Source organism: Capsicum annuum, chromosome 6, assembly GCF_002878395.1.
Source record: "Capsicum annuum cultivar UCD-10X-F1 chromosome 6, UCD10Xv1.1, whole genome shotgun sequence".
Taxonomy (NCBI): Eukaryota; Viridiplantae; Streptophyta; class Magnoliopsida; order Solanales; family Solanaceae; genus Capsicum; species Capsicum annuum.
The window spans coordinates 187,110,520-187,119,427 of record NC_061116.1 but is presented as its reverse complement, the minus strand read 5'-3'; the positions used below and the strand labels follow the sequence as shown (position 1 = coordinate 187,119,427).

The 8,908-nt window shown below is 33.1% G+C and overlaps 1 protein-coding gene across 5 annotated transcripts; it reads left to right on the top strand.

Annotated features, from left to right (window-relative positions):
- Window positions 1-1,378: 1,378 nt before the first annotated feature.
- On the top strand, window positions 1,379-8,528 carry LOC107872865 (inactive poly [ADP-ribose] polymerase RCD1). 5 transcript variants are annotated; one of them, XM_047415000.1, is made up of 8 exons: window positions 1,379-1,504; window positions 3,363-3,486; window positions 3,876-5,093; window positions 5,496-5,737; window positions 6,549-6,643; window positions 7,405-7,569; window positions 7,679-7,774; window positions 8,191-8,528. In XM_047415000.1, the coding sequence occupies exons 3-8, from the start codon at window positions 4,003-4,005 to the stop codon at window positions 8,290-8,292; spliced, it is 1,791 nt and encodes a 596-aa protein (XP_047270956.1). In that variant the 5' UTR covers window positions 1,379-1,504; window positions 3,363-3,486; window positions 3,876-4,002; the 3' UTR covers window positions 8,293-8,528. The 5 variants fall into 5 exon arrangements, with proteins under 5 accessions (XP_047270956.1, XP_016574997.2, XP_047270958.1 ...); XM_016719511.2 differs by lacking the exon at window positions 1,379-1,504 and adding an exon at window positions 1,526-1,821; XM_047415002.1 differs by lacking the exons at window positions 1,379-1,504; window positions 3,363-3,486 and adding an exon at window positions 1,526-1,821 and having other exon boundaries at window positions 6,549-6,613.
- The last annotated feature ends 380 nt before the right edge of the window (window positions 8,529-8,908 follow it).

Genomic DNA, 8,908 nt, shown 5'->3' with positions numbered 1-8,908 from the left:
TCGATTCGATTAATCAAATCGAAATAATAAAAGATGAATCGAATTGAATCTAGAATGAATCAAATTAGGATAAGAATTTTACTAAATTAAAATTTGAAATTTAAATTCGATAGCAAAATTCAATTTAAATCGATTTGTGCACAGATTTATTTGGGACTAAAAAATAATTTCATCCCTATAAATATATCTCCAGAGACCATTGGTTCCTAACAAGCCTTTTTCTCGTTGTGGAAGATGATGGCAAGGGTCAAGGCGGGGATCATATGAGGCTTAGGTTGAAAGGTGTTCTGGGGGGCTGCATTGTGGAACAAATGACTTAGATATGTAGTTGATTTTGTTGTAATTATTTTGTATAGTTTAATGCATGTGTTGTATTATATTATATGTTCTTTTATGATAATTATTATTGTAGCTCTTTATTGATCTAAATAATCAATAAATAAGATCGACGAATCAATCTTATGATCGACGAAAAATAAATGAATAACACAATTAACCTATAAATCTAAACTATCATGAGAAATTTATGTGTTGGTTAATTTTACTGTCAAGTACTGTTGGTTAATTTACTGCCAAGTATGGCGCACAAAATTAGTTTGTTGTACCTAGTTTTGTTCAACTTTAATTCTGTCTTCTATTTGAGTCATTTTCACATTTCATCTATCACTTAGATTTCTAACTCTATTCAATATGAGAAATTTAAATCATAAAAAAATATAGGGTATTTAATAATTTGTATCATGTTATCTAAGATCTTTGAAACATCTTATAGCTTAATAATTACTATTCAAGAGTCGACATGCCAAAACTAATTTGTTTTGGTTAAAGTAGTATAATAAATTTCAGTGTTAGGATTGCATGTTAATTATGATGGTAATCACTTACATAAACGTGGTCTAAAACAAAACTTTAGTATTTTGTTATCTTTATAAGCCACAATACATACATGTTTTCTTTTTAAATTTGATCTCAATTGATATTTATATCTTTCAATTTTGAGTGTGAACAAATAAACACTTAATAAAATTTCAAAAGTACATATACATATTCAATATGGCAATTCGCTTGAGATTGTCACGTAGATGCCTAGTAGATATCATATAAAATGTGTATACAATTTTAAATGTCTACTTATTCACACCCTAAGTTGAAGAATATGAATATCAACCGAGACCAAGTTAAACAACATGCTTATATATTATTATATTTTTATAAAAATTAATAAATAGTATATATAAAATATAACTTACACATCTATTATTCAGTATAGGTCGATATTCTTTTCGATTAATTTCTATCAAAATAAAATTCCTACCTAATTATTTAATACAATTATAAATTTATATAAAAAAATTATCAAAATTTAATGGAAAAAACACCTAAAAACCGATTCGATACATTCTATGCAAGCGGTTAATTGTTTTTTCCTTCCCTAAGCCATTTACACCCGTTGTTATCATGACGGTTACCGCAAACCCCATAGTAGTACACAGATATAAAAAGGGTTAGTAGTTTTTTATTTTTTTTAAATTTTCCAGTGTGCCGTTTGTCTTTTTGCTCACTCCCTTTCTTTCCGCCTAAGCTAACTTACAAAACTCAACTATTCAAACTCTACATAGCATAATCAGATTTTTGAAATCCGGTAGTAATTAATTTTGTATTACTAGTAGAATTTCCCAAAACAATTGTATAAAAACAAATAAGTAGTAGTAGTTGAATTTCTCAAAAGAATTGAACAAAAAAAAAAAGAAAAAACTTTTTTCACTAATCTTCTTTGCTTCGATAGTTTTTTTTAATCAATGAAGGGCATCTGTTATCGTGGTAAGAATCCCCTTTTGTTTATTTTTTTTTTTTTTTTTTAAATTTTTTTTTTTTTTAATTTTTTAAATTAATCTGTTTCGTTTTGCTTTTATTCCGGGCTATTTGCTTTATTCCGGACTTGATGTGACCTGATTTTGATTTTTTTTTTTTTAGTGTTTTCTAGGAATTAATTTATGTTTAATTTTGCGATTAATGGAATTTAGGAGGGTTGGAACATGTATTTTTTGGTACATATAAGCAAAATCCGAGTTGTTGTGAATTAAGAAAAAAAATATTTAGTTAAGTAGGAGTAAAAAAGATTAATGTAGATGGTTGTTTGTTTATGAGAAGTTGTTTTGATACTTTGCCAGATTTTCGCCTGCGTATATATGGCTGGGCAGAGTTTTAGATGTTAAAATTTGGTTTATTTATTATTATTACTGATTTAAAATTTCTTTTGGTAGAGAAAACATTAAATCAAGGTTTTAAAAATTGATTAGCATATTTCCATGAAAGATCTTTTCAAAACCTGTTGAGTTTTTTTTTCTTCTTTTTTTTGTGTGTGTGTGTCTGTGCGCGCACCTGCTGTGGATTGTATATATGTGTGTGTGTATTAATAAGAGGCCCAATGCCAACTTTTGATTTAAAAAAGAAAGTGTATGCACAAGCACATTGAATTTGTGAAAGTTGTATCATTTGGTTCGGAACAAGTTATTCCGAGATTATTTATATTGGAATTAGTTATTCTGTGATTAGTTATCTCGGGTCTGTATCCCATCCCAATGTGACAAAAAGTAACACTATGATTTCGGGATAACTAATTCCACAATTTTGTCCTAACCAAACATGGGATAAACTCATCCTAAAATTAATCCCAGATTAGTTATCCCTTATTCTTCATACCAAACGAGCCCTAAAAGTAGTCTTAAAATGAAGAGTTCAAATGCTAGGTAGTATTTCGTAGACAATGTTGTTCAACTGTTTTACCTCGCCCACTAGATATGGTTTATTAATTTTTTTTAATTTTTTTTTTGGTAATGATAGTTTATTAAGTTATCACTATTTATTAAGTAGATGATTTTTGAGGATTGAGCAGTATCATAAAGAACTACTTCTTAAATGTTAAAGGGTATGGAAACAATTGCTAACTTTTGTTTTGAATTCCTAAAGTGACAATTATTTTGAGACTATTTTTTTGAGTTAAAATGGGAGGAAGGGAACCCCATATATAAGTATTTTGGAGAGAAGGGGTAGTTATAAGCAAGGATGTTTTTCATATACAATAATGTAATAGGATAAAGGAACGGATTAATTGGGATATAGAAAGATCTTCCTTCTTGGAGGAGAGAAAATTTCCAATTAATTGACATGGTGGGCTATGATGTGGGATCAATGTATTTAGGAGAAATACTAATGGAGAACATTGGCCTTTTTTTTTCGTTCTTTAAAATGTTCTTTTTCAATTATTTATTGCCTTGTAGTGGAGAAGTTTGAATTCCAACGTTTATTTATCAATTGTGTGTTTGCGTTTTATTGGGAAATTGACAAAATTACATTTTCAGAGGAGGTCAATTAGATTATCTCTCTTAGTTTAGCATTGCGCGAAAGGTAAGAATTTGTTGACTTTACACCGACGTTATGAAGAAAAGTGGTTTGCACAACGATCGCCATGCAATGCAGAAGTTGGTTAGTATCTCAAACTTAGCTATGTTTGCGAACACTTGTTCCTCCTTAGAATTGAATATATCTTTCGTTTCAAATATGATTTTGGTAAATCGTTTGTTACTTCAATTGGATGCGTTTCAATGTTTTATCTTCTCATTTTGCCTGTTGTCAAGTGTGAAGTATACTTTTGTGTTAGAAATTCAGGCCAATTGGCTATTCAAATGTTCACTTGACATTGATTACTTTAGTAACATATCTCTCCATGGGATGCCTTTGTTCAGTTTGTCGAGTATCTGTTTCCTAAGAAATTGAAGCTGGAGAAAATCCTTTAAAGTTGCAGTAAACTGATATATACATGAAGATCCTGTTATCGATGACTGATTGTCTTCCTATTTGTTTTTCCTTGCTAGGTTTTGCATTTTCTTCACCATGACGTCGCTTCTCGGAAATTTGTAACAGATGATTTATACTATACTACTCTAGTATCTAGTCTTTCCATTTAGTACTTGTAAATAGATAGTGTTGTCTGTAGATGAAATGGAACCAAAGTGGGTTGGAGTGTTAGATAATGGCTTTAGGACTGTGGTTGGATCAAATAGGAAAGTGGTTTCTCAGAATTTGGCACCTTTATTTAGAGCCAGCAGTGAGAAACTGTCGATTCAATCCAACTGTGATAGCAAGCTTGGGAAGAGGAAAAGGGTTGTTGTCTGCGAGTCTAATTGTCTCTCGCGTCTCAGGAAATTTGTACTTAAGAACAACTTGAACTTTATGAGAAGCGAACTGCCGCAACGTGTACTGTTTCATCAGAACGGTGAATGGATCGACTTCCCTCAAGATGTTACTCTTATTGTTAAAGAAAAATTTCGGGAAAAACAAGCTTTTATTGAGGTGAAAGTTTCTGACTCACATATTAGGCTTGATATGCTACATATGGTTCAACTAGATGTGATAAATGGTTCACGGAAACCTATTGCCTGGATAGATGAAGCAGGTAACAGTTTCTTCCCTGAATCATTTCTCATAAGTTGTGAAATGCATGGGTACTTTGAAACCCAGTCGAAAAGAGCTGAAGAGTTAATGATGACTAAGCCAGATAATCTAAAGTTGCAACTCAAAATCGACTTGAATGGACCGGACAATTGTAATTTGGAAGAATGTGTAGAAGAGTCCAATGTCGGTTTTAAGAGAATTAGAGTAAATCCTCTTAAAAACAATCAGGATTTTGCTGATGATGAAAAATCAGATGGAAAAATGGAACGAGTTGCAGAAAATAAACTGAACGAAGAAACTATGTCTCCTGACTTAGTAGCTAGGCAGAAATTGGTAGATGCCGAATTTGTCAAAAATATGTTTGTTATGGGAATGAATTTCATCCCTAATGCGGATGAGATCAAAATTACCAAATGCTCTAGCAATTATTTGAGAACTCGCTTGGAACTCTTTGAGAAGCAGGTTGAAATAACAGAAAAATATCGTGGGAATGCAAATGTTCAATATGCTTGGCTTGCCGCTTCCAAAGATTTGATATCTACAATTATGAAGTACGGCCTTGCATTCGGTGGAGCTAAAGATAAGACTAAATTTGGAGTTGGAGTTCTCCTGAGTGCTGTGCATTGTGCCTCCAAAAGGTTTGAATACATTCTCTTTATGGAAAATCATTCATAACTGACTATATTTTGCATTTTCAACAAGGTCAAACTTTGATCAGTTATCAGATTAAAGCTTTTCCTGCTCATTTGACGGCTAAAGGAAAAAAGAAAAGGAAAGAACAACAACAACAACATAACCAGTGTATTCCCACAAAGTGGAAAATATTAGCTAAATCCTCAAGTAAAGAATGCTGTAGGTTTTTCAATGTTATTGTATTCCAATAGAAACTTATCTTGTGATGTGATTCGTAATATGAATCTCCACGACTAACAAAGAAAGTTCTAGCTTCCCTCTTACCTGTCTCTCTTGTCTTGTTTATGTCTGTTTTATTTTGGTTCTAACATCAACCTTTATTTTTCTTCTCACGTCCTCTCTTCCAGTGCTATTAATTGCGATGTTGAGGAAAATGGCATTCGTTACATGGTTTTTACTCGTGTGATTTTGGGTAATGTGGAACCTTTGCACTGGGGATCTGAACAATGTCATCCCAGTGATGAAAAATACGATAGTGGAGTTGATGATCTCAAGAATCCGACTCAATATGTTGTTTGGGAAATGAATATGTATACACATATATACCCAGAGTTTATTGTGGGCTTCAGAATTCCTCCAAGAGCTGCAGGTAATCTCTACAGGATGATAATCTGTATAGGCCTTATAATTCTAACATGTGTTTTGAAACTGTTGTTAGTGTTTACAACCATGGAGCATGTTTCGTCTTACTTTCTTTTTCATGTTGGGCCAATCCCACGTCTCTTTCCTTGAATTGTAAACTTCACCCTTATTTGTTAAACTTTTCAGAAGTATGATATTCACTTTTATCTTAATGAACGTCAAATCTCAGAGAAAAGTACAGTATCTTAACTCTACTTTGGCGCGTGGAACTACATAGTTAGTCTTTTGGCAATAAAATTTAGTTACTTACTAAGTCTGTCGAAAGTAGTTTCAAAAAAGTGTGTCGAAAGTAGTTTCAAAAAATTGTGTCAAAAGTATAGCAAGCTACATTTGTTTCATTTCAAAGTGAAAAGAAGTATTTATAGTTGAGGATTATTTCATTTGACTGGGAAGTGAAATATGAAAACCGTTTTTTGTTTAATACAGTAAATTATTTGTTATTATCTTATTTGTCCGAACTATGATCAAAAATGGTATATTTCCTTTGCGACATTTGCTTTCTGGGGAAAACTTTCAATATACAACCGAAATGTAAGAACTATAAGGTGAAATTCTCAATATTCTCTAGATCTGTGAAATAAATGGAAGTGACAAATTTGTTGTTGATTTCAGGTTCTTTAGATATATATGAGGGATTTCTTTTGTGCATTTTCCGTTTATCTTTGTTTTTATCATTTTAAATATTGTGAAAAACTTTAAATATTTTCTAGTTGAAGAACCATGCAACACTTGAGTTATCACTACCTTGCTTTTTACAGGACCCCACTTTGGAAATGCTAGTCGGATTGATGTCTCACGTGTCAGTCGGAGCCCTGTGGATCAGGTACCCACTAATACATGTCTGAAGGACTCGGTAAGTTTAGCTACAAATATTTTACACTTGGGTCGTGGGAACTTGGGTGGATTTGATTCTATGATCTTCATTGAACTGAAAGATGGGGAAGTTGCAGAGAGATGGTGTTGGACATGCAACAAAAGCAAAATGAACTGCCTGATAATATGACCTTTGAAATAAATTTGAGATTTTGAAAAACTTTTAAAAAATCAACCACAATAGACAAAGAAGAGGAACATGAAGTTCACTAATTCGAAAGACCATTTCTTGAATTTCTTCGGCAAAATGATTGTACATAAAAGAGCAGAAAGTTATTTTATATGTTTTGACAAGTTTGTTGTTTATTTTTATTGCATCAATTTATGTTCTTGATCAATGATTGAGTTACTTCTTCAGATGTGTGCTAGTTGTCTTGGACATAATTGATGAAAGAGGCACTTGTTTAAGTATTAGCTAGATGTCTGTTTGATGTTATTTAACGGTTTTGCAATTGTGAAGTACTAGTATAATGTACGCTGTGCAGCAATAATCTGCATCCGTTATTGCAAAGGCATTGTAATCGCTCTTGCATGTGCGTAAACTAGGGTATTATTATGTGTCCTACAAGGAACATTTTTGTTTTGTAGCCTTGCTTGAATTATGTTGAGGAAGGGAGGGAGGGAGGGAAGGATTGTATGACCTTTCTGCTTCTTTTACAGCATTGTCCTTTTAGTGGTCATCTGTTCATCAATTATCTGGAGATCTTTTTTAAATGAGAGTTCTTGTATGTTCATCTTTAGGGAAGTCTTAGCCATCAAATATCAATGGGTGAATTGGCCCTGGAAAAGGCTGCAAGGACTCCAAAGTCCCCTTGTTTGCCATTCTCATTGTTGATTGATGCAATCTCCAACAAAGTAACAGCTGAGAAAATGAACCGTGTTACTAGCAACTATGAGTTGTTTAAGGTTTGTATATTTGCAGAATCTTTTCCTCTCTCATTTTACACCTGAATTTTGTATTTCATTTCGTTCTAAAGATCTTCTTGTCTTACGGTTCCTTCTCCGACATTGATAGAGCAAGAAGATATGTAGGGAAGAATTTGTCAAACATTTGAGGTTAATCGTCGGCGATACTCTATTGAAGTCCATAATTAAAAGTGTTCGGTGCAAGGTATGTCTGTGCTTTTTATCTTGAGAATTTGTCAGTTGCTCTACATCTCAAGTGGCTTCTTGTCTAAAACTGAGAGCTGCCTTATATGTATGCTTTACTTTAAAGTAAGCTGGCTTATATATATTTATTAAAGTAAAAATGGCTATAAGTAAGGGGTATTTGCGCTATTTAGGCATTCTTAACCATTTTTGTTAATGGATGCATCCTCTCATTCTATATTATATCCCGCATAAATTAATTACCTAGATTCTTGCTCTAGTTACTTACGAAGGAAATGAAATTGGTGTCTAGTTAACATTGTTTTTTGCGGGGATTATCTTTTCTTCTTAGTGAAGTCAAACGAGCCGAAGCATTCCTTCTTTAACCTTTTCTTTTATTGTTAGTTCACTTCTTTGTGTTTTGTTTCTCTGTGGCAGGTACCATCTATGTCCGTTGAATTGGTTCTACCAAAGCAAGAACCGCAAGTGCTGCCTTCGAATGAAATACTGTCAATTCCATTGGCTAGAGCCACAGAGTAACCCTCTTAATGTGGAACGCCTTCTCCCTGTTGTAGTGAGATCATTTAGGTGGTTGGATGCCCTTTCCTATAGTAATGTGACAGTAAAAGCATCTGATCTTTTGTTCTAGGATATGGTAATGCAAAGTAGTTTAACTTCTCTTTCGAAGAGTCTTAACGGTAAGTTTTAGCTACTCTTTGAAGTGAATGCTTATAAAGTTGCGCCTTTGATGCTTATATTCCATTATCGTTCTGCAAGTGGTCTCTCTATATATGTGCATGTGTGTGTGTCTTGCAAGGAGTCTCTCTAACTGCATCCGCAGATGGTATGACAATACATCAAAACTGGGATACTGTGCATTGCCTAACTTGCCGCATAAGCATCTGGTTTGTTCTGCTGTTATGAATGTACTCCTATTGCTGTAGATCACTTGTGTATTGGTGATCATGTCTTCACTATTTGTTGGTGTGCGTGAGCTTGATCTGTGAAGAATGATGTGACTAGAATATGTCCAAGCTATGTGTACCTCACTTTCTATTACTCTACAGTTGGTTTTATGCCAATTATCTATGTCACCTTCACTCACACTTGAGTTCTTCCCTTCTCGTTAGGCTATATAAATCTACATGTTGCTGTT

What these genes read in the sequence shown, in the direction of transcription:
- LOC107872865 (XM_047415000.1), top strand. Translation starts at nt 4,003, where the DNA reads ATGGAACCAAAGTGGGTTGGAGTGTTAGATAATGGCTTTAGGACTGTG. An exon ending in ATACATGTCTGAAGGACTCG is followed by an intron (nt 6,644 to 7,404) that starts GTAAGTTTAGCT and finishes GTTCATCTTTAG; the next exon opens with GGAAGTCTTAGCCATCAAAT. An exon ending in GCAACTATGAGTTGTTTAAG is followed by an intron (nt 7,570 to 7,678) that starts GTTTGTATATTT and finishes CGACATTGATAG; the next exon opens with AGCAAGAAGATATGTAGGGA.